We start from the raw sequence: 24,614 nt of genomic DNA, 5'->3' as shown, positions 1-24,614 counted from the left end.
AATGAAGATGTGGACCCAGAGGGAGATAATGATGGCTTTGTGAACTGAATGCAATTGACAGCCAGAAGCAGAAAATTGGCACTCCTACACCATCTGTACAGAGTCTTGGGTTTTTTTTTTCTTTTTTTCCTGAGGAAAAACTGTTGCTCAACAGTGTCGATGTCAAAATCAAGCTGAGGAGACAAAAGGATGCCTTCTGTGTGATGACTACAGAATGAGTCTAAGTCAAAGCATACATCCTTTCAGCATCTCACTGTCAAGAGAGTCCAGGTGGTCCACACAGTGTTCATCTAGGCCAAATCAATGCTTCATTTTACCTCCAATTCCTAGTCTTATAAGAACAAAGTGAGCATCCCAAGAGGCATCCCAGGCTAAAATCAGAAGGATCTATGCCTGAGTGAGCTACTCCAAATGTGTGTCTTGGGGTTTGTGGATAAAAATGGAGGGTTGTATGAAAATCCCAGGGAAAGTAGACCAACTCTATAATATCCTACTGAAAGGGAACAGAGTTGTTAAAATCCGAGCATATCACCTTCTCAAAACCCAAAGATTTGTAAATTACTGATTTATTGACCATTTATTGAACAATGATTTTTTTAAGCTTAAGAAACAAAGTCAATCTTCCCAATATAGAAATTAATAGGGCAGCCAAACTCTTGGGATAGATTTATATACTCAATAGAATCATAACACCAAATAGAATGATTAAATTGGTAGAAAAAGAAGACATGCTGATATCATAGAGATCAGTGTGGGGAAAATTCCTGTTATATCAAAGGATGGATGAGAAGAGGGTTGGGAAAAAATGGAACAGTTTACCAGATAACATTGCAAGAGAATAGGAAAGCTAAAAAAAAAGTCTATGTTATCTCACAGGTGCCATAGGTTTGAGGCAAATGTTTTCACAAGGGATGACTACATTGGGAATATCTTTGCTTGACATCATTCAGAAATAAGACTGACAAATTTGGATTATTAATTGGGAGCTTACTATTTTCCTTCAAAGGGAATTTTAGTTTTATTAGAGAAGTTTCAAGATCAAAAAGTTTTGTGTTTTTGGTTTTTTTTTTAAGACATATGAATAAAGGTTTGCAGCTATTTCCTATGGAGGAAAAAAAAAAAAATAGAACAATGTGAGAAAAAAAGAGACATGTTTCCAGTACATTTAAATCATACTTTATCAGGCTGTTGCCTACTCCCAAATGTAATTTTAAATATCATAAGGGTGATATCCTGTTCATGTTATTTAGGAAGTTGATTTATAATCTGATCATTTAAAACTTTTATATTGGATTATTAGACCGTAAGGAAAAAAAGATGGGTTATGAATTACTCAGTTGTAGTGTTTCTAATTAAAGTAACGATAATTGTTAAATGACCATATTACTTTTGCAACATAGAAACACAATAAGTGTATTGAAGAAGGTAAATGGAAGAAGGAAGAAAAAAAGGAAGGGAAGAAGGAAGGTAAAAAAGGAGGGAGGGTAGGAGGAAAGAAGGGAGGGAGGCAGAGAGGGAGGGAGGGAGGGTGGAAGGTCAACATATATTAACACTGAACATATAATAGGACATGAAGAAATGCTTAATTCTAATTAAGCATTAATTAATTAATTAATTTAATTAACCCAAAATGGAATAAAGGAAAAAAGAAAATAAGGGCTTCAGTAACATAATAGAATTAAGGAAAAGAAAGAAAATACTTCTAAAGTTTTGTTCCTTGGGATCATTCAACTTAGTCTTTCATCCATGGTTAACCAGAGACTTCCAGAATAATAGATCAAAACAGAGAAAAGATTGAACATTTACATTATCAACAATGCTTAAAGCTCTATACTTAACAAGGGAATAAGTGCTTCCTGAAGTGTTTTTTTTTTCTCTTGAATCAGGAGTCCTTTAGAACCAATTTAAGAACTTGAAAAAAATATAAGCCATTTTAGGAAGAAGAGGCTAGTTTCCCAGCAGGCCACTATCTCAAAAATTATGTTAATTCATCTTCATTTTTCAATGGTTTTGTCCATAAAAACGAAGAAAAATAAGAACATTGGTTTATTACGAGGTTCTTCATAAATTGTGTTCCTAAACACTTATCATTTGTCCAAGTAAGGCCTTTTTCTTTAATCAAAACATTAATAAAATAAAGATATTTGATGAGTTTCCCACTGAGAAATTTAAGTTTTGTAAATAACTTGCTAAAGATCTGTAATGAAGGCACAACCTTTTAAGCTTAAGAATAACCTTGGGAATAAAGTATAAACCGAAAAATATTCCAGTAAATAACTAATTGTTCTTCTCTATTATATAGATTAGCCTACATTCCTTTAGCATATATGCATATGTATCTCTGTGTGTGTGTGTGTATATATAAATATATATATGTGTATATTTATATGTGTGTGTTTACACATACATATAGCATTTCAAATATTTTCTGTAACATGTTATGAATGGTGTTAAAAAACTATTCTCAATGATATAATCCTCACAGGTTCTGTTCTTTGTTCTCAAAAATGACAAATGACATCAAAAAGATGTCTTGACTTTCGAGTGAATTGGATTTAAGTGAGTGCAAAGTAATCAACCTCACTTTCTCCTCCAGATTGATCTGGGTCCCTTGGCAAAATATAGACTGGAAATAGCTCTGGATATACTGGAAGACTGGCTTTTTAAAGTAAGGTCTTTTTCAGGTCCCAGTTTATCTAAGGTAACTCCCATTCAGGGATTAACGCTAGTTAAGAAATGAGGCAAAAAATGGCCTCCTTCACCCACCCACTGCCCCCCCCTAAAAAAAAATAATCAATCTGGGAGGGGAAGACTTTCAGAGTTTCTGCCTAGAACAGAAACAATTGCTATTTACACTCAGTTGGAGTTAAAACAAAAACAAAAACAAAACAAAGAAGCAAAAAAAAAAAAAAAAAAAAGGAAAGAAAGGAAAAAATACCAAACAATGATCAACTGAACCTTGGATTGGGATATATATGACCAATCAGTGAGAGCCTGAATGATTTAGGTTTAAAGGCATAGTCACACATAGCTCCATTTGAATCCCAGTGGGGTTTATCAAAGCCCAGTTTTCCGAAATTTATTTCCAGAACTTTATGTTCCTTGTAAACTTTCCCAGGTCTCAGTTTATCTGATGCAACCCCCATCCAATAATTTATAGTTGTTGTTTGCTCTTCATTCTCAAGGAGGACTATGATATCAGGGAAGGAATACCTTGACATGCAAGTGGATTGGATTTAAGTGAGGGAGGGCTGGGCAAGGTCACCTACCTCACTTTCCCCTCCAGAGCCATCTGGTTCCAATGGCCAGATATAGATTAGGATTATTGGAGATAATTCTGGATGAAATGGATGACCTTGATCTTTTTAAAGGGAGATCTTTAACAGGTCTCAGTTTAGCTGAGACCACACCTATTCAGTGATGAATGCTAAGTAGGCAAAGAATTTCCTCTTTCACCTATTCAAAAACATGACTTCTAGTGTCTTTTCCAAATCAAAACCAATGATTATATGTATGTGATCTTACCTTCCTTACCTCCCAATTAAATGTTATTTCATAATCCCATAGTTTTATTTATATTTTAATAATGATTAATAAAATTATGTATTGCCCACTTATTAGCTCTGAAATTCCTGCATTTTATCATAATATGTTTTCATTCTCTTTTTCTGCCTTGTATCTCTATCAATCCCTCCCCACCTGTTTTTTCTCAGACTATCACCTCTGCACTAACTTCTTCCTTCACCATGCTGACTCCTTGGTTAACCAATTAAACTCTACACTGTCCTCTTCTTTAGTCTTTTTCCACTTGTCCTCTTACATTCTACTCCTACAAAGTCTCATCCTTACTCTTCTTTCATGAACTGCTGCCTTCATTTCTATAATTTGAAGGACTGATGTTTGTCTTAGTATATCTGTGAAGAACTTGCTGTTTCTTTATTTTCTGATAAAAACTGTGTGTCTGTCTGAGTCCATCTGTGTCTGCTTCTTAACTCATTTATCCTATATATAGCTTGTTTTTGTACATATTTTCTTGTTGTATTGTTTTGTTGATTTGACTTAGGTCTTTTAGAAAATTTATTCAAAATATCCAGAAATTATTGTCTTTAATTAAGAATAAATCTAATCCAGAATGAAAAATAGCAGATTTCCAAAGTTGGAATGTATTTCAAGAGTTTTCTAGTCCAATTCTTATCCAAAACAAACAAAACAAAACAACAAACCCCACATGATAAAATATGATGCAAAAGATCATCTAAATGCAAAAAAAAAATCATCTAATCTCTCCTTGAGAGCTCCAATGAAGAGCAATCCATTATCTCCTGAGGCAGCAATGAAATTGCTATTATTTTCTTAGATATCAAGGTTAGATTTAGCTTTTTACAAGCTTCATCCTTTGCTTCTTTTTTCTGCCCTCTAAGAGAAAAAAGCGTAAGTTCAATCAGTCTTTCATATGACAACCTTTTAAATACTTGAATATAATTATCAAGTCCCTCCAAGCCCTTCCCTCATCTTGAGTTTTCTCTTCTATAATCTAAGCATTCTATACCATTTCCCAATGGATAAATAGTCAAAAGTTTTGAGTAGTAGTTTTCAGATAAAGAAATCAAGGCTAGCAATAAACTCATCAAAAATATGCTTCAAATCACTAATAATTAGAAAAATGCAAATTACAATAACTCTAGCACATCACCTTACACACATTAAATTATCTAAAAGGAAAATGGAAAATATTGGAGAGGATTTTGGGCAACCAGTACACTAATGTACTGTTGATTCAACTGTGAAATAGTCTACCCATCCTGGAAAGCAATTTGGAACTATGACCAAAAAACTATTAAATGGCACATATCCTTTGACGCAGGGGTAGCACTATTGGGTCTAATACCTCAAAGAGAGCAAAGAAAGAGGAAAAGGATTCATATATACGAAAATATTTATAGCAGCGTTTGTGAAGTTAAAGACATAGAAACTGAGGGAGATGCCCCATCAATTAGGGAATGTTGAACAACTTATAACATATGCTTGTGATGGAATAAAAATGACATTTAGGATGATATCAGAAAAAAACATAAGAAGATGTAAATGAACTGATGTAAAGTGAAGTGAAGACAATGAGAACACTGTACACAATAATAGCAATATTATAAAGATAATCAATTGTGAAAGAATTAGTAATTTTGATTAATTCTATGATCCACCATAGTGCCAAAGGTCTAATGGCAAAACATGCCATCCATATCCAGATAGAACTGATGGTCCAGTGCAAATTGAAATCTATTTTTTCTCTTTATTTTGTTTAACAATGTGGCTAATGTGGGCACTTGATTTGCACAATTATATATATATGTCTGTAATGCCTTTTGTTTTTCTTGCCCTCTAAAAGGGTAGAAGGGAAGAAGGAAACAATTTGAAATGAAATTTTTAAAAAACTAGAAAAAAAAGACAACAGAAAAAATCCTACTTCTTTCAACATGCCTTCATATGATAGAAATTCACCTAGTTTCCCTACTCTGAATATTCTCTTGCTTATCAGTGTTATTCAGACTTACAGCTAGAACTTATCATAGTATTCCAGACATTATCTCATCAGTAAAGAGTACAAGTAGATTATCACCTTCTTATTCCAGGAAGCTATGTTTCACTTAATGCATCCCGAGATCAAATTAGATTTTTGTTGGCTGATATATCACACATGTGATGACACATAGTGACTTTGCAATCCATTTAAATCCCTTTATCTTCTTCTTCTTCTTTTCCCCTGAGGCAGTTAGGGTTAAGTGACTTCCCAGGGTCACACAGCTAGGAAGAGTTAAGTGTCTGAGACTAAATTTGAACTCAGGTCCTCCTGACTTCAGGGCTGGTGCTCTATCCATTGGGCCACTTAGCTGCGCCCACCTTCCCCATATCTTCTTTCAGACAAACCATGCTAACCATAGTTCCTTCATCTTGTATTCATGGAATTGATTTAAAAAAAAAAAACTCAACTGATATTGTCTGTTTATCCTTATTAATGGCTAACATTTATAAAGAGTCTTAAGCAAAACATTTCCACATATTTTCTTATTTGGTATTCACACCAGCCTTATGAAGTAGGCACTTCTTTATCTCCACTTTACAGATGAGGAAACTGAGATTGAGAGAGGTCACTGAATGAGACTTGCCTTCAGTCACACAGCTAACAAGTCTAAAGGAGGATGGGGATTAAGTTCTTCCTAACTCCTATTCCAATTCAGTCTATACACAGTGAATTTCATTTGTCAGCCCAATCCTGTAGCCTGGCAGATCTTTTGTGATTGTTACTCTGTCATCCAATATGGTACCTGCGCCCTCCTACATTTATGTCACCTTCAAATTACACCATTACCTTTTTCCAGGAATACATATAAACAATGTTCTACCACATTTACCATCCTCCCAGTTAAAAAGGTACAACCCTATTGCCACTTCACTTGAATTCATGTGAAAAAGTCACCCTTTCTTTTTGTTCTACCACTTAAAAAAGACACTCCTACAAGGAGAAAATTCAACACTTCAGTTCTGTTATCTTCATCATATTTCCCTCACCATTCTTTAAGGCAGTATTTCGATGACATACATTACTATCTGATGTGATGGTCAAAAAAGTGGTTGCCTCTATCAAAATATCTTACTTCCACAAATGCTTAATGTTGTCTTGTTAATTGTACTGTGTACAAGGTTTTCTATTTTATCTTTTTTCATTCTCTCTGTCTCTCTTATCTTTGTCTCTCCCTTTCTCTGTTTTCTCTGTCAGTATCTCTGTGTGTGTCTTTATTATCTCTGTCTCAGTCTCAGTTTCTGTGTTTCTGCCTGGCTCTGGCTCTGTTTATGTGCCTCTCTTTCTGTGTATATACAATTGTGTGTGTGTGTTTTTTACATATATACAAAATTAGTTTAAGGCAATTATAGGATAGAGGTAGAAAAACTAACAAGTTGAAGGATGAAGGAAGGATTTATGCCACTTTTGAACTGAGCTCTGAAGGATGTTAGGGATTCTCAAAGATAGAGGTAAAGCACTTTCCAGGCAGTCAGAAAACTTATGCAAACAGTATGGAAAAATAGAATGCCATGATTAGGAACAGCAAGAAATCCAGGAAAACAGACTGGACTGAGAATTGATCAGAGCTAAAATACCAAATAGAGAAGTTTGTATTAAATACTAACAGAAAAGGGGAGCCTCTAGATCTTCTTGAATAGGAAATCCAATTTGAAATATTCAAAAAAGCAAATATTGATGTAGATATGGAAAATGGAGACAGAGGCAGAATATGATCTACACAAAAATAAATAAACCTGAAAGAACCATAGTTACCTGTATACATGTTACTTCCTTTCCTCTACACTACATAGTCATTTCTTTGAGATTTTCATCTTATTTGCTTAACATATATTTAATGTTAGCTTAATGACAATATTGAACACTAGGAATATGGTCCTACCAATTTACATATACAAGGTCACTGATTTAAGAAACATAAAAGCTGAGACTTGAACCTAGGCCTCTTAATTCCTAGTCCATTTTTCTGTGTATACTTTGACTTATCCCTATAATTCACTTTAATATCTCCCTAAAGACACATAACACTACTACACAAAATAGTTGCTCAATAAGTGTCATTGACATGGCTCTCTTCAACAATGAGATGAGTTCCAGTTGTTCAGTAATGAAGAGAGCCATCTACACCCAGAGAGAGAACTAAGGGAACAGAGTGTGGATCACAACATTTTCATTCTTTCTGTTGTTGTTTGCTTTCATTTTTGTTTTCCTTCTCAGATTTTTTTTCTTTCTAGATCCAATTTTTCTTGTGCAGCAAGATAACTGAATAAAGATGTATACATATATTTGATTTAACATGTATTTTAACATATTTAACATATATTGCACTACTTGCCATCTAGGAAAGGGAGGAGGAGAAGGAGAGAAAAATTTGGAACAGAAAGTTGAGCCATGCATATATTTTGTAAATAAAAAGCTATTATAAAATTAAAAAAAATATAAATGTCATTGATTGGGTTGCATATGAAATAATTTTACAGTGATAGAGATATCAAAAGAGATTTGATAAGTTGATTTATAATAGCATATTAAAGGGAACAGGAGGAGGGGTTAAATCTGCTTTTTACATTTGGACGGTCCTTTTCTCAAATCAGGGCTGGGCTTAAAATATATATTGGTTAGAATGCTCCTCAATTATCTTTAAGGTAAAAGACCCCTAGGTTACAGCTATGGCAGAATTTCAAGTTGGAAGGAACCTCAGATATCTTCTAGTCCAGTCATACTTTACCAAGAATTCTCTTTTTTTTTTTTTAAATCATCCATTCATAAGGAACTTATTTCTTGGGTAAATAAATCATTTCACTTTCAAACAGCTCTAAGTATTAGAATGCTGGGGGGGGAAGGTTTCCTTACATATACTGAAATCTGTTTTTCTGCTACTTCCAATAATTGTTCTCAGTTCAGCTTTTGTGAGATATCTAACTACTGATTTACTGTTCCAGATTTACTATGTGTTGTGTTAGCTTCCTTTGTGCTTTAGATGAGGTCAAAGATACATGTGTCTTGTCCAACTTAGGACCAAATGTAGACCGTGTCTTCTACATCATTGGATTCATAGCAACTTGCATAGTGTCTTGCACATAGTTAGCACTCAGAAAATATGTTGAATTGAATGTGTGGTTCTCAAAAACTATTCTGTAGACTATTAGTAAAGGAAGGGATGCTGATTTTTTGCAACATATTTTCTACAGCTTTCGAACTGATATTGAAATTTTTTAAAGTGTAAGTTGGATCATGTCGCTCTTCTACTCAAGAAGCTCCAAGGGATCCAGATTCTGCTTCTAAGATCAAATATACTTACTTTTAAAAACCTATTACAATCTAGCTTGAGCATATCTTTCCAGACTTATTCATAATTCTCTCTGTGTTCTAAACAAAGGAGCTTATAACCCATGGATGCCCCATTCCTGAAAAGTTTTACTCCCACACCTCTTTTTTATAGAAGTATCTAAGTGACTCATTGGCTACAGTACTGGTTCTGGAGTCAGAAAGTCATGAATTCAAATCCAACCTTTGATGCTTCCTGGCTGTGGGAGTCTGGGCAAATCCCTTAAACTTGAGTTCTGCCTCAGTTTTCTCATCTGTAAGGTAGGAACAATAAGAGTGCCCATTTTCCAGAGTTGTGAGGACTTTGCAAATCTTAATGTGCTATATAAATGCTATTATTGCTATAAATAATAACATCTAGCTTCCTCCAAAGCTCAGCTCCCATAACACCACCTTTAGGGAACTTATGACAGCTCTAGATGCTAGTACTCTTTTCTTGGAAAGTTAACTTGTATGATATGGTATTAATTTTTTTGTAGCCTTATTGTCCCTTTAATCCCTCCCCCAATGGGGATGTAATCTCTTTAAGATCAGAGTCTGATTAATTTTAGTTTCATCTTTGTTTCGTACTTGTTGTCTTGAGTAAGTTTTAGAGATAGTGGCCAGAAGGACTTTGGATTCAGAAAGAATTAGATCCAAATTCATCCTCTAATATATACATGATACATAACCATAGTCAAGTCATATGATATCTAATTACCTAAGGCAATTCTCTAAAACTATAAATCTCATAGGAGTGGCCAATATGCATCAGTGGCTGATAATAAAAATCAAAGCATAGATTAAAAAAAAAGAAAGAGAAGTATTATATATCAATAGATATAAGTGCATCAACAAAAACCTAATGCATGATGCTGAATTTTTAAACTTTTAAATATTGTGTCAATAAAATCTTTGTAGCTCTTCCTATCAATTTTGATAGTGTGCAGAATATGATGTGGAATTGTACAACTGGAATGACAAGAGAAAAAATTGGTCTACAAGGTCTTTCAGCCTCTTTGTATGGTCAACAGAAAAAAAAAAACGTGCTGTTTTTCTTCTTTTTAGAAATTTTGACGTGCCTAGAGCTCACTGAAGCTTTCATTATTTACTCCCTATACTTCCTCATAGATTTTATCAAAAAAACATAGAAATAGCATTTATAATACATTTGGTAAGACACCAAAACAAAGTTCTTGTTTTGAATTTCCTTCTCTGGAGATACTTCAATGAAGAACACTTAAGGAACATTTATCTGTGGCACAGATTGAGTTCAATAGCTTCTTGAGTCAAGAAGACAGACTAAACGATCCCTTAAGTTTTCTTTCAACATGGTAATTATGTCATAATACAATAAAACCATATGAGTTGTTTTCTACAGTCACAGACAAGAACTAAAAGCAACCTAACACATTATCTAATACAGCTTCTCATTTTCTATAATCTTGTTTGTTTGTTTGTTTGTTTTTTAAAAAAGAAAGCCTTGGCCTATAATATAGAATCTTAAATTCCAAGATAGAGCAATAAAATTGTGATTATTAGAAAATGGTGACCAATTAATAGAGACTGGTTACTACTATTTTCCCCCTAGATATTTTCATAGAAAGCTTCTAATACAATGTGACAATGAATAAATAGCATTTTGGAGAGGAGTTCATTGACAATTAGAGAAGTGATCATTTTCTTTCATATCCCTGAAACTTTTTAGAATGTGGGAGAATATTATTTACTTAAAATGAAAAAATAAGTAAAAGCTATTGTCTCTCCTAGAAGCTTACTTCAATGTTAGTGGTGGACATCAGTAAAAACCCCATATGAACCATTCAAATGCTATAAGCAGAGGACCAAATCCAATTTACCTTCCACTCCGTCCCTGAAAGTTCAAAAATGAATTTATTTTTTCTTTTTCCTCTGTCCTTGGAAAGTGATTCCTTTGTCAGTAATGAGTTCTTTTCTATCCTCTCCAAAAGCCTCACGTTGGTGTCTACAAAACCATTCTTGCAGTATGCAGATTGGGGAATGCCTTTCTTTCTGCATTCTTGAACAAAATTCCATTCTTCTTTTATCCTAGAATAGTACAACAAAAAACCAGTTATAATAATAGTTAATGTTTATAAAAAGCATTTTAAGATTTTCAAAGCTTTTTACATTTATTAGCTCATTCAGTCCTCAAAATAACTCTGTAAGTTAGGGGCAACTATCTTCACTTAAAGATGAGAAAACTGAGACTGAGACATCAAGTTCAAACTCAAGGTTACACAGATGTTAAAGGGGAAGGGAAGAACCACTTATTACTGACTTACCTGTCAGGTTCTTCTTTAAATGCTTTACAAATATTATCTCATGATCCTCACAATTACTCTGAGAAGTAGATGCTATTACAAGCCACATTTTACAGTTGAGAAAACTAAGGCAGATAGAGATTAAGTGGCTTGCTTAGGATCACATAAGTAGTAATAAATGAGGTTGCATTTGAACTCAGATCTTCCTCATTCCATGTCTGGCAGGCCATCTATTATATCACAATATTTTAAGTTGTAGTCTTATAGATACATTTTAAGCCTTTGATATATAAGAACAATCAGCTCTCATTTATACAGAAAATTATTGAATTTCTGGATTATTCAGATACTTTTTTTAATTTAGCATTTAATTTTTCTTCTTGTTGTTGATATTTGTTTTTGTCTTACTTTTTCTTCCTGTTTTACTAGTGTCTCCACTAGGGGTGAGGTAAAGAATAAAAATACGAAATGCAACCTCAACTCGACTAAACTGAATCTTGTTGGCAACATGTCCAGACTATACAAATGGAGCCTACACCTTGTGAAAGGATCTAGCTGAAATAAGAGAGATGGAGAAACCTAAAATTTTCAATTTTAGATTGACCTTTCTATCCCGATTATCTATAATCGAATTACATTATGATGTTTGTTTTCAAATGATAATTCACAGAATTCTCAAATATTAAAGACTGAAGGATCTGTGTAAATAGTATTAGACTAACCATTTCTATTTACAGATGGAAACTGAGGCCCAGAGAGTTGACACAATATTCTCAAGGTTATACAGAAGATTACTGATAGAATACAATTAGGACATAGGCAGCTAGCCCAGCATTTTTTCCATTGTTATAGGGCTTAGGAGGAAAATAAATGAATAAATTAGAGTAGAGTATTCCTGACTTAGAAACTCTCAAATCACCAAAAAACCCTCTAATAAGTTTCCCTTGGTAGTCAAGAATTATCCTGATTTTCCCTCCCAAAATCCAATATTGCTGGGCTTTATATTGTTTATTTCTCTTCACTTTTGTCCCATTGGCCCTGGTCCTCTTTGAAAATTAAGTCCAACAAAAACATCTTCTGGCATTTGATCTGAACTAACCCAAATTCTCAAGTTCATAAACATACCTTATTCTGAGTCTCCCATCCTATCCCATTCTATGCCATCTCCTCTCCAACAACGCTTGCTGTGAGTCCCTTACCAAACCTCAACTTCCTCACATGTTCCTGTGTCCTGATGCATTTTAAATGTCTATTGAAATGAATAGAAAAGGAGAAAAGTTCTTATTGCCAGATAAAGAAGAAATTCTATCCGTCTATTTGGTAAGAATAAGAAATGAGGGAAGAGGGAGGCAATAATCTCTTCAGAAGTGGATAAGAAAAGAGCAGACTCATCTAGATACTTCCTAAATATTCTTCTAGATATCATTGTTTTAGGATTGTGATGAGATGAGATTTCCATAAAAACAATAGAAGTTTTCAGTATTATTTAGTACACTTCAGGCATACCAGGAGCTAAATAGATTTCTGTGCATTAGCCAAGAACCTAACCTCCATAAATAATGTTGTCGCTATAGGAGATGCACTCTTAATATACCAATTTATAAGAGTATATGGAGAAAATTGGCAATTGTAAAAACATCAACAAAATTCATTCAACAGGTCTATTTTGAAGTTTTATTCCTGTGGACAAACTGTTTAAAGTATAAATTTGAAGTTAAATCAAACTCTGAGACACATCTTATTACACTTGACATACCACTGTTCAATATCTCTTTCATGCTATTCTTTCTGACACTTTTCATGTGTTTATATGTTACCCTTGGTACCTTTTTCTCTCAAAGAGAAATTCATATTGTGGATTAAGTTTTGCTAGGCTGAAATGAAGTTCTTTGGCTTCCACAGTCCACAGATGGCAGAGGTATTGTGTTTTTTTGTAAGAAGTTGATTTAACAAACATATATTTTCACTCTTTACCATCTATCTCTTCAATCAATTTAAAATAAAAGGGATGAGAAAAGGAGAATCAGAGAGAGGACAGGACAGGACTGGACAGAACAGAAAAAGAGGCAAAGGAAAGGGAAAGGAGACTGGGCAGGTTTGGGGAGAGGACTGGGAAAGAAACCCTGATAACAAATATGTATGGTCAAGCAAAACAAATCATATTGCTGGCACTCAAGAATGTTTTCTTTCAAAATGTAGATAATATAGTTCATCTTCATTCCCTATAATCATGATTTATTATTGTACTGATAACAGTTCTTAAGTCTTTCATAGCAGTTTGTGTTTACAAAGCTTTTGTTATATATATTTTTCTCCTGATTCTACTTATTTCCCTCTTCATCAGTTCACACAAGTCTTTGCAGGAAGACAAAGTGAGATTGTTTGGGTTTTTTTGTTTTTGGTTTTTTGGTTTTTTTTTTCTGTAGGAGAAAATTCAAGAACTTACACAGGTGAGGAAAGGTACATAGGTTTGAACTGAATCCTTCTCAGTTTAATAGACATTCAGCTTGGCTTTTGGTCAGGGATTCAAGCAAGAAATGGATGGAATGGAGTCTTAAAAAGAAAAGAAGTAATTTTAATTAAAGTGACTGAGATAGTAGCATCATGAACAATAATGCAGCCTGAAAATTAGTAGAGACAAATTTGAAGTTAACTGATCATTGTAGGACTCTTTCTTTGAAAGAACTGCTAATAGATAGTGATTTTACATATTCCTGCTTTCCTCTCTGGCCATGTTTTGGAGGATTCATGTTAAATGTAAAGCTTATCTATGTGTTGTTGCTTTTGTTGTTTTAGTTTGCTTACTCTGCCTTTTAATTGACTCTAATGCCAGCTTAGAATGTGATCAATAATTTATATGTTTTGTTACTGTGAAAGAAAAATGAGAGAGAAGGAGTAATGGCTAGGAAAGGTATATGAATGTGAGACAAAGAAATAAAGAATACATATTCATTTTGTCTGAATTATATTGGGAGTAAGGGAAGAAGAGATGGAGAGAGTTAGCTCTCCCTGGCTGGGAGTCCCTGTGCTATATAAGAAAATTTTGATGATTTTCATATTTTATACTCTTATCAAAGTAGTTGAGAGACTATATGTATCTGATCTATAAAAAGAGCTTAAAATAACATTTTGGCTCTCTAGGTGACTATGGCAGTTAAGTAACCCTTTAAGATTTTATTCTCCCCTATGGACACAGAAAAAAGCCTATATAAGGGTGACTCCAAGGGCAGTGACTACAGTAAGTCATATCTGAAGGAGTGTTGGGAGTGATTGGACAAAGCTTGCGATATTAACAGTCTAATTGATTAACATTCTAAGGGTGGGGGCCAAAAGAAAAGGAGTATCTTTACCTTCAATACTAACCTAGCTGATTGTTCTCCTCTTATACAAACTACCTTTTATAGATAAACTACTATATTTATTTAATCTTCCCCATTAGATATATGGAAGCTTAACTGATCACAACTATATTTTCCAAAGCAGGAAGGTAGATGAACAGGGGAAGATATTGTAACCTAGTCTTCTAGGTACACTTTTTAGTTTCTACAATTGCTAAAGTCTACAGAATAATATTACTCTGTATATGGTTTTCCTGACAGGATCCTTTCTGAGGACATAGAGGCTTTGAAAGTCAGTTTTAGCAGGAATGAAAAAAGTCTGGAAACACACTTTGCAAATCTCAGGGAGATTAAGAGGTTTATAACCACTGCTAATCATGCAGAGGCCTGAACAGAAGGCCCAGTGAAGACAACTTGTAACCTTTCTAGTGAGTGTATTTTAAAAAAAACAAAAAAACTGATTGTTAAAATGGCCCAGCTTTTGTCTAACAGCTGTTGATATTTGGCAAAGAATAACTTGAACTTAGTTAACATGCTCTGGAGTCTCCAAAGATAAAAAGGCTGTCTTGTCGTCTCCTTTGCTCCAATTTTAAAGAAATATTTTTTCTAAGGTTACATAGAAAAACTCAATTTGTAGCTTTTATATCTCTGATCTTTCTCAAAACTGTCAAACTCTAATGAACTTTCCTTAGTCTTCAACTTTTTGAGCGCTCTGCAATAATAGTACTAATAACAACTACAACAAAAATTGCACTAATATATTCTTTAGAGTTTTGCAGAACCACCAAACTACTATTGATCACTTCCTGCTTGGTAGTTTTATTCTTGTTTTTCAAAACACAATTCTTTCCTGTCTTCCTCTGACTAGCCTTTCTCAGTGTTCTTTACTGAATTTTCATCCATATCACACTTCACAATTTTCTTTTTTGTCCATGGTTCTCTGTTGGATCCTTTTTTTCTTTACAATAAGTTAGCTCTCATGTAATTATTTTCAGATCTATGCAGATGATGTTCAGACCTGTCTATTCATATGTAGTATAGTATAGAGCTCCTCTTGTATTATCAACTGGAATTTGGATATTTCAGACTACATGTCACATAGTCATCTCCAGCTTAACTTGTCCAAAATAGAATTCATGTTTTCCTCCTAAACACTTCCATTTCTTTTACTGGTAAGGGTACTATAACCCTCCCACTCATCATCCCAGGCTCACAATTTTTTTTAACCTTTGTCTTCTCACTTTCCCTAAGCCAAATATCTAAATCATTGCAAAGTCTACTCACATAGATCCTTTTTCCATTTCTCCTCCCTTCATGTTTTCATTACTCTCATGAATCACTCCTAATATGACATTGGACTATTGCAAAATTCTTTTAAGTAGTCTCTGTGTCTCAGGTCTTTCCCTATTTCAATCCATTCTCCACTCAGCCAAAATGGTTTTCCTGAAATATAGATATGAATTACTCATTAAAGTCCAACAACTTCTTTTTACCTATCTGATCAAACAAAGTCCTCGGTTTAGATTTTAAAGCTCTTTACAAACTGGTTTTATACTATTAATACAGTATATATTCTATTTCTTATATATCATGTATATATTCTTTATTATATTTATTATATATAATATATAACATATACATTAACTCTTTTAATTGAACTCTCACTGAGAAATATATTGATTTAAATAAATTAAAAATACATATTTTACACACACACACACACACACACACACACACACACAGATACCGTTCCTGGTCAATCAACCAATACACATTATTTAAGCACTTACTACACAGCAGGTTCTGTGTTAAGCATTGAGGACAATAAATACAAAACTGAGTCTGTCAGCTCAGATTTAGAGAATTGACTAGGGTCACCAAAAACTTAAATGACTTACCCAGAGTCATCCCACCATACCCAGAATCATCCCACAAATGTGTGTCAAAGACAGTAATTAAACAGAGAGGCTTTCTAATTCTGAGGTCAGCTCCATATCCACTAAATGATCCTACTTTTCATGCTATCATTATAAGCAATGTGGAATGTTTTACTAATACTATGAAAAGCTGAATGAAACTTTCAAGTGAAGATACCTCATGTGTATTTTATTATGGTTACCTGTAAAACACCTGTGTTAACTCTATAGTTGGGTCACCTTTGTGAACATAAAATATACTAATTTCTATTAAGTATTCAATTTGTTATATTCTTTGTGCTGGAATGAATCTATAACCTAACTGGACAGAGCAATGGCATTTCCTGGTTCAGTATCTTGCAGTTTATGTTCATAGCTATATTTGTATTCCTGGATGATTTGCAGAAATTTCAAATTCTTTCCTGGGGGAAGGATATAAGATAGCTTGTTCTTGGCTATATATATATGTATACTATGATTAGGCAGGAGAAAAACAATCATCTTGTCTTCCAGACTTTATTCTTATGCTTACAGAAAGAAACAAAGAAAAGGAAGGAAGGAAGGTAGGAAGGAAGGATGGAAGGAAGGAAGGAAGGAAGGAAGGAAGGAAGGAAGGAAGGAAGGAAGGAAGGAAGGAAGGAAGGAAGGAAGGAAGGAAGGAAGGAAGGAAGGAAGGAAGGAAGGAAGGAAGGAAGGAAGGAAGGAAGGGAGGGAGGGAGGGAGGGAGGGAGGGAGGAAGGAAGGAAGGAAGGAAGGAAGGAAGGAAGGAAGGAAGGAAGGAAGGAAGGAAGGAAGGAAGGAAGGAAGGAAGGAAGGAAGGAAGGAAGGAAGGAAGGAAGGAAGGAAGGAAGGAAGGAAGGAAGGAAGGAAGGAAGGAAGGAAGGAAGGAAGGAAGGAAGGAAAGAAGGAAGGAAGGAATATTCTTTATCAGAATCCCCTGTCCTTTATGTTTGCAGGCATAAAATCCCCAAGATGATCTTAATCAGGAAATTATGAGGGCTGTTTAACCAGGAGTTAGTAAGGTCTCTGACAGACAGCTTTCCCTTAATGAGCAAAATTATAAGTATTATTTTAAAATGAAAGGACTAAGCCTTTGGGAACTAATCGTTTGCAGTCTTTTTTGTGTCTTCAAAAGCCTGACAAGGAATCTCCATTTAGACAGGAACTGTCATTATAGCCAAATCACAGAGAACTAAGGACAGAAACCATATCTTTATATTTGTCTCCAATACTTGGCAAAGCTCTATAAACAGTATTAAGCACTCAAGCAAATGTTTGTTGATTTTACGTGATTTAATCTCATGAATATGCTGAACAATTCATGTTTTAAATGGTAAAGTCTAACCTCTTCATTTATTTCTTCAATGCGTTCAAATAAATTCAAAGCATACATACACTGTAAAATACTATACCAGGAACTTTACTCCTCCCTTAGCATGGGTCGTTCCAGCTTTAAAAGGGCACTTAAGACAAATACTTATCTAGGTGCAGAACTATATGCCTACTGTGAATTAGGAAGTCAATATTATCCTAGAATTAAGATGCAGATTGGTAGTCTAGGAGAAACTAAATACAAAGAAGTAGTAATGATACCTATATCTAGATAGGTTTGGAGTGGGGAGTTGGGGAACTTGGCTAAGACAATCTGTAAGCGTATTTGGTTAGAATGGTAGCAGAGTGAGGGAGCCAGTGTTGGGCAAGGTTTGTTGTCAGGGGAGCAGTGTAATGTATGCAGTAAGAATAAATAAGTTTGGATTTTATGGGATGATTGTAGATATTTTTTGGAGTTAGCACTAGTACTATTAGAAAAAAAGAACATTCTTTGAGGTTTTAAAGCAAGTAGGAAAGCTAGTCCCAAACCCTGGGACTGTGACAGGACAGTTGACTGTGGGTATTGATGTGATTGGCATGGGTACAAATATGGTAGCCATCAGTTGGTTTTTATCTCATTCATTCCCATCCCACTAATTTTCATTGCAATGGGAGTCATGTGCACCTGTTCACAATATGGTTTCTCCCTGGTTTTTGATTCCCTTTTTCTTTTTTACCTGCTGGGTCCTCTGGATTTATGCTTACTTCATACACATCACAACTGCCAACTACTGAATGCTACAGAAGGGAGAATAAATGAGGAAAATAGGAAAATAAGGTTCCCAGGGAGGAAAATAGACTTCTAGGAGCATAAGATCTATCCTTTTTTCCCGGAATATATGTAGATAAATCATTGTTTTTGAAGTGTTTAAAGAGATTTATTCATAAATGTAGCATGTGTGTATACTATAGCTGTGAATATATATGTGTATGTATGTATGTGTATATACATATAAATAGTACATTTTTTGAATTGTAATAAACATTTCATAGAGTGAATCTTTAATTGAGGGAAGTTATAATTATTTCATACCTAGACTAGACTTTTGTTGCAGTGAATATTTTGCATAAAATGTAGTCATCAAAAGAGAATCTGAGATCAATTGCCTTAAACATAATCATAAACCAATGTAAATTCTCTCACTAATGGCACAATTTGGGGCTTCATTTTTAAAATGTGTTTATTCTTATGTGTCTATAAGTTTATTTGTTTTTAAGTCAACAGATGTAGAAAGTTAATGATCAATCACATAGCTAAATGATGGGTGGTACTGTTTGGATAAAATGATGGCGGGGGGCAATACAAAATAGTTGGGTCAGTATTAATGACATTTGCCCATGACCCCAGCTACTGAGGTGACTGAAACTAGTGGACCACTTGCTCTTGAGAGTTGAGTAACAGTAGAGCTAAAGTCAGTAAATATTCACACTAAATCTAGAACCAATATGGTGAGCTATCAGGCAGGAAAGAGCGGAGAATCAATAAGTGAAGCAGATCCAGTGATTTGAAAACAGAGAAAGTCAAAATATCCTTTTGTAATGAGCAGATTTTGCTTATGAGTAGCCACTGTATTTCTAACCTGGATGAACCTCGGAAATAAAGACAATATAAAATAAAAGAACCAAACTGTTAGGAGACTTACAAGGTACTAAGACAGTGGAATTGATAGAGACAATTATCTAATTTAGCATGGTTCAGTATGATTGATCTGATCCTACAAGGAGATGTTATGGGTCGGAACTTGAAACAAGGTACTAAGTGGGATTGAGGAGACAATGGTTAAATTTAGTTTATCATTGATTTAATCCTACAACAAATAATGGTTTCCTACTGATGTAATGATTGGTGTATACTCAGTGTGGGGCATATAAGAAGGAGGTTTCAGGGCCAGGAAGGGCTTGTCCTTCAAAGCTCATTCCAACAAAGGGAGCTGGAGACAGAAGCTGGCAGAAGCAAAGGACTAGCAGCCAGAACTCTCGGAACCAAGGAGAGAGAGATAGGCCTCTCAGAAAGCTAACTGGGCCCAAGGAAGGAAACAAGTCTTTGAAGGAAACAATAAAGGATTTGGACTTTAATACCTGGCTGCATTTGGGGTGATTACTTTGAACTGAAACTAAGGCTGCTTCCAGAAGCCCCCCAAGAAACCTACTCCTAGAGAACGTTACACTTTAGAGAAGAATATTACACCAAACAACAACAAATCAGACTAGAGACAAATCAGAGAGAGACATTTAAAAACTTCTGTATATGCTAGTGTTAGATTTTTGGTTAAAGATTTAGAATCTAAGAAGTGAATTCTTTATTCATTTTTATGGCTTCTCTAGTTTCTCAAGTCAGAGAGAATACATCCTTTGGAGTTTTCCTGTGCATCACAAGTCAGAAACAGTTGGAGAAGCTAACTAGATGGTGTGGTAAAAAGTTGTCATTAATTCCTTGATATAATGTGACTTGAAAAGAAACTATTTTAATAGAAGGGAAATAACAAGGGAGTTTATAAAGAAAAACTCAAACCCTAAGAGAGTAAATCAACCCAAAAAAAGTGTAGGAGGAAAAGTAAAAGTTATCAATAACTCTATCTACCTACTAATTGGTGTAGCATATAACTACAGGAGAGCCAGTCCTACCCCTAATTCTATGACTTTGTTTGTTATAAATAACACTGTATGAAAATATTAGCCAGTATGTCAAATAACCACATTTAAAGTACTGGTTTTAACTCTGGAGAAACAGATATAGACATACAGATATACCAAGAAAGACAAAGAGAGACAGAAGCAGAGAGACTGAGAGAGAATATGTATATTATTTAAACATACACACACACACACACACACACACACACACACACACACACACACACATATATATATGTATATATATATATATAAACATACATGAAGAAAATATTGACAAATTAAAGTTCATCTTCAAAATCAGAACCATAATTTTTGAGAGATCTTCCAAATCACTAGTGATCAGAGAAATGCAAATTAAGACAACTCTGAGGTATCATTACACACCTGTCAGATTGGCTAAGATGACAGGAACAAATAACGATGAATGTTGGAGGGGCTGTGGGAAAACTGGGACACTGATGCATTGTTGGTGGAGTTGTGAAAGAATCCAACCATTCTGGAGAGCAATCTGGAATTATGCCCAAAAAGTTATCAAAATGTGCATACCCTTTGACCCAGCCATACTACTACTGGGCTTATACCCCAAGGAACTACTAGAGAAGGGAAAGGGTCCTGTATGTGCCAAAATGTTTGTGGCAGCCCTTTTCATAGTGGCTAGAAGCTGGAAGATGAATGGATGTCCATCAATTGGAGAATGGTTGGGTAAACTATGGTATATGAATGTTATGGAATATTATTGTTCTATAAGAAATGACCAACAGGAGAAATACAGAGAGGCTTGGAGAGACTTACATCAACTGATGCTGAGTGAAACGAGCAGAACCAGAAGATCATTATACACTTCAACAATGATACTGTACGAGGATGTATGCTGATGGAAGTGGATTTCTTCAACATAGAGAAGAACTAATCCAATTCCAATTGATTAATGATGGACAGAACCAGCTACATCCAGAAAAGGAACACTGGGAAATGAATGTAAACTGTTATTTTTACCTTCTGAATCCAAATCTTCCTGTGCAACAAAAAATTCGGTTCTAAACACATATATTGTATCTAAATTATAATGTAATATATTTAACATATATAAGACTGCTTGCCATCTGGGGGAGGGGGTTGGGGGAGGAAGGGAAAAAATCTGAATAGAAGTAAGTGCAAGGGATAATGTTGTAAAAAATTACCCATGCATATGTACTGTCAAAAAAATGTTATAATTATAAAATAAAATAAAAAATTAAAAAAAAAATTTTTGAGAGATCTGGTAATCATTTCACATGAATTTTAATGAAAAAATAATGTTTATTTAGGTAAAAGAAGAAAAAACTGACAGAATAGGATGATTCCCTTCAAATATGTGAAAAGAAAAATAAATAAGGTGAAGACATGTCCTTTAAATTTATCTCAATTAAATGTTCTCTTTTGGTTTGAACTTTTCGTTTGGTTTCTGCTATTCATTGTCTTCTTTGCTAAACAAGATTAAAATATAATTGGAAAATATTTAACAAAATAAATAAAACTACAATATGCCACAAATAATATTAAAGTTTTCAAAGTGAATATGGTTCCCTCTGATATATATATATATATAATATGTGTATATATGTATATATATATATATAAAATTTAGTAACCACCATTTCTAATTAAGTTTACTAACATTTGCTCTCCACATTTGCAATGGGTATATGTTCTGTTTAAATTCTCTTTGTTGAGGATCCCTTGAACCTCCATTGAGTTCCATTATCATTTCTATGTAAATGATCTGCATGTGTGAATGTAAAACTCCTTTGGGTGCCAGAGAAAGTCAGAACAAAAATTCTCATGGTTTTTCCTCTCCTAAACCTTCAAGAAGTTAATTCTACTATGGACAGATGTAAGCAGAGTATGATTTACAGGCAATACATCCTAGACTTAGGGAAACATAGCACAAAATTCACATTTTTGGAGCTAATATTCAGTAGGGAAATGCCAAAGAAGAAGTTCTGGGAAAAATAGTTGTTGCAACCTAGAAAACAGAGTTACTAACATTTAAATAGCACATTAAGGTTGCAAAGAGCATTTGATTGATTGATATATTGCTTTTAAAAAATAATCCATCAATTTACTATTACACCAGCAAGGTGATATTATACTTCTTTCTTCATAGCCCATATAATATATCCTTTTTTATTTGTCAATTTAATGAACATAAGGTAATATTTCTAGAACCTAGCACAATACTTTTTGCAAAATAAGTAATTAATAAATATATTTGTCAGTTTGAAATGACTAAGTAAGCAGGAAACAATGAAGTTTTCTGCTGTCTTTGGACAAATGAATGAAACTAATTTCCAAAAACTTGGCTATCTGCCTCTCTCAGGAGAATCCTCGGCCTATTCTTTTATTTAATTGAAATTTCATTACATCATCTGGTTTCAATTATTGCAAAATAGTTGACATAGTTCAGTTCTACATTTGTTTTAGATTTTTTAAAAATATATAGAGAGTTTGATAAATGTGAGTCTTAACACTGCACACAGGATCAAGGACCATTTTGTAGTTTTGTAACAATAATAGCTAACAGTGCTATAGTTATATTATATTATATATTATATAGTGCTTTAATGTTTTAAAAAGATGGAAAGAGGTCCTAAGATTAAAAAGCTTGAAAAATATTGTATTTTACTGTTCTGCATCTCTCTATTTCATGGGTTGCCTTAGTCCTCACCAAATCTTTTATTGTTGAGATCTTTGTATTTATCTAGACTACATACATGAGAAATTTGATTAAAATCCACTTCTATTAAAGAAGATTCTCTCATTTAAAAATTCTTAGTTGTTCTTTTATCACAAAATGGAGGGCTAAATAGCATACATAATTTATTGTGTCACAATATATTTTTATAATTGACAAAATTTTATTCATTTTAATCCAGGTCTTGGGAAACAAAAAAATAAAAAATACAAGTGATAGAATTGAAATGGAAAGCTCATTTTCTCCAGTTAAAAGCTAATTTAAAAAAACATGATAATAAACAGAGAGTCAGAAGGTTAGGTTTCAGATTTATTTTTTCTTTATCTATTCATGTTTTAACTTTAGACAAGCAATTTGTTTCCAAATCCATAAAATAGAGATAATCATAACTACCATATCTCCCCCACGTATTGTTAGGAGGAATGAGATTGTGAATATAAAAGTATTTTTTAAAACTTTACGAGGGTTTTTAACCTTTATATGTTAAAAAGTTAACACAAAGGTTAGACCCCTTTAAATAGCCTAGTGAACACTAGGAACTCCTTTTTCTCAGAAATAAAGATGATTTATTTTTCTAAATTCATAGACCCCCTGACCAGCAGGTGATTCAGGGACACACTCATGAGTTCCCCTTCAACTATAGACAAATTTATTTCTGTGCTTTCATTTTAAGGAAGGGTTGAGGCTGTCCAACATTCATTACCCTCCCTGATGTACTTCTGACTTTAATTCCTAAACCTTACTTCAGCCACAGTTTTATCTGGGAATCTCCCTGTGAACCTGGGGCCTCTTTACCCTAGAGCATTTGTCTGCCATGTGAGCCCTCTTCCATCATCGAATTCTTCCTGATGTCTCCACTTTGAAAAGGTTCCTAGTCTGGTTAATCTTAATTCTCATTATAACTGTACTTCTGACTTTTAAAATATTTATCATGCCTCCACAAGGGCAAATTCTCTCCCTAACTCCCTTCCATTCTTGCATATAGTCTTCCCTAATTACAAGTAAGTTGCTTGAGGAAAAGGACTATGTTTCTTTTTGATATTTTTATCAGTATGTTTATTTTTATCCCTAATACTTAGCACAGTGCCTGGTACATAATAAGTGATGAATAAATGTTTACCAATTTACTTTACCTCACCTTGTCAGTAGCTATCAGATTTTGAAACCCTGTTCTAAAGGATTTTTTCAGTTATATATTATTTTAAATAAGGTGAATAAAAACATGTAGGGGTGATAGAGCAAAGTCTTAAATGTGTTTTTTCTGAGTACTTAAATTTTTTAAAATGTAAAAAAATAAATGTTGCATTCATATCTAAAGATCACAGTGTGGTTTTCAGTGGAAATAAAAGATAATTTACTCCAAAGTCATTTATTTAAGCAATTAATAAATCTGAAATTGTGGAAAAGATTAATGAAGAAGAAATTGGAATCAATGAATAACAAGTATGACAG

The 24,614-nt window shown here is 33.9% G+C and overlaps 1 protein-coding gene across 1 annotated transcript in view; it reads right to left on the bottom strand.

Moving 5' to 3' along the window:
- The window catches only part of LRRC2 (leucine rich repeat containing 2), a 175,984-nt gene that overhangs the window by 98,218 nt on the left and 53,152 nt on the right, over positions 1-24,614 (bottom strand). The window contains exon 3 of the mRNA XM_074281698.1: positions 10,744-10,951. Within this exon, the coding sequence (XP_074137799.1) occupies positions 10,744-10,951 (208 nt within the window). The remainder of the gene's footprint in view (positions 1-10,743; positions 10,952-24,614) is intronic.

Source organism: Sminthopsis crassicaudata, chromosome 1 (genome assembly GCF_048593235.1).
Source record: "Sminthopsis crassicaudata isolate SCR6 chromosome 1, ASM4859323v1, whole genome shotgun sequence".
NCBI classification, from domain to species: domain Eukaryota; kingdom Metazoa; phylum Chordata; class Mammalia; order Dasyuromorphia; family Dasyuridae; genus Sminthopsis; species Sminthopsis crassicaudata.
Note: the sequence above shows the minus strand (reverse complement) of the source record. Positions and strands in the feature narration are given on the sequence as shown.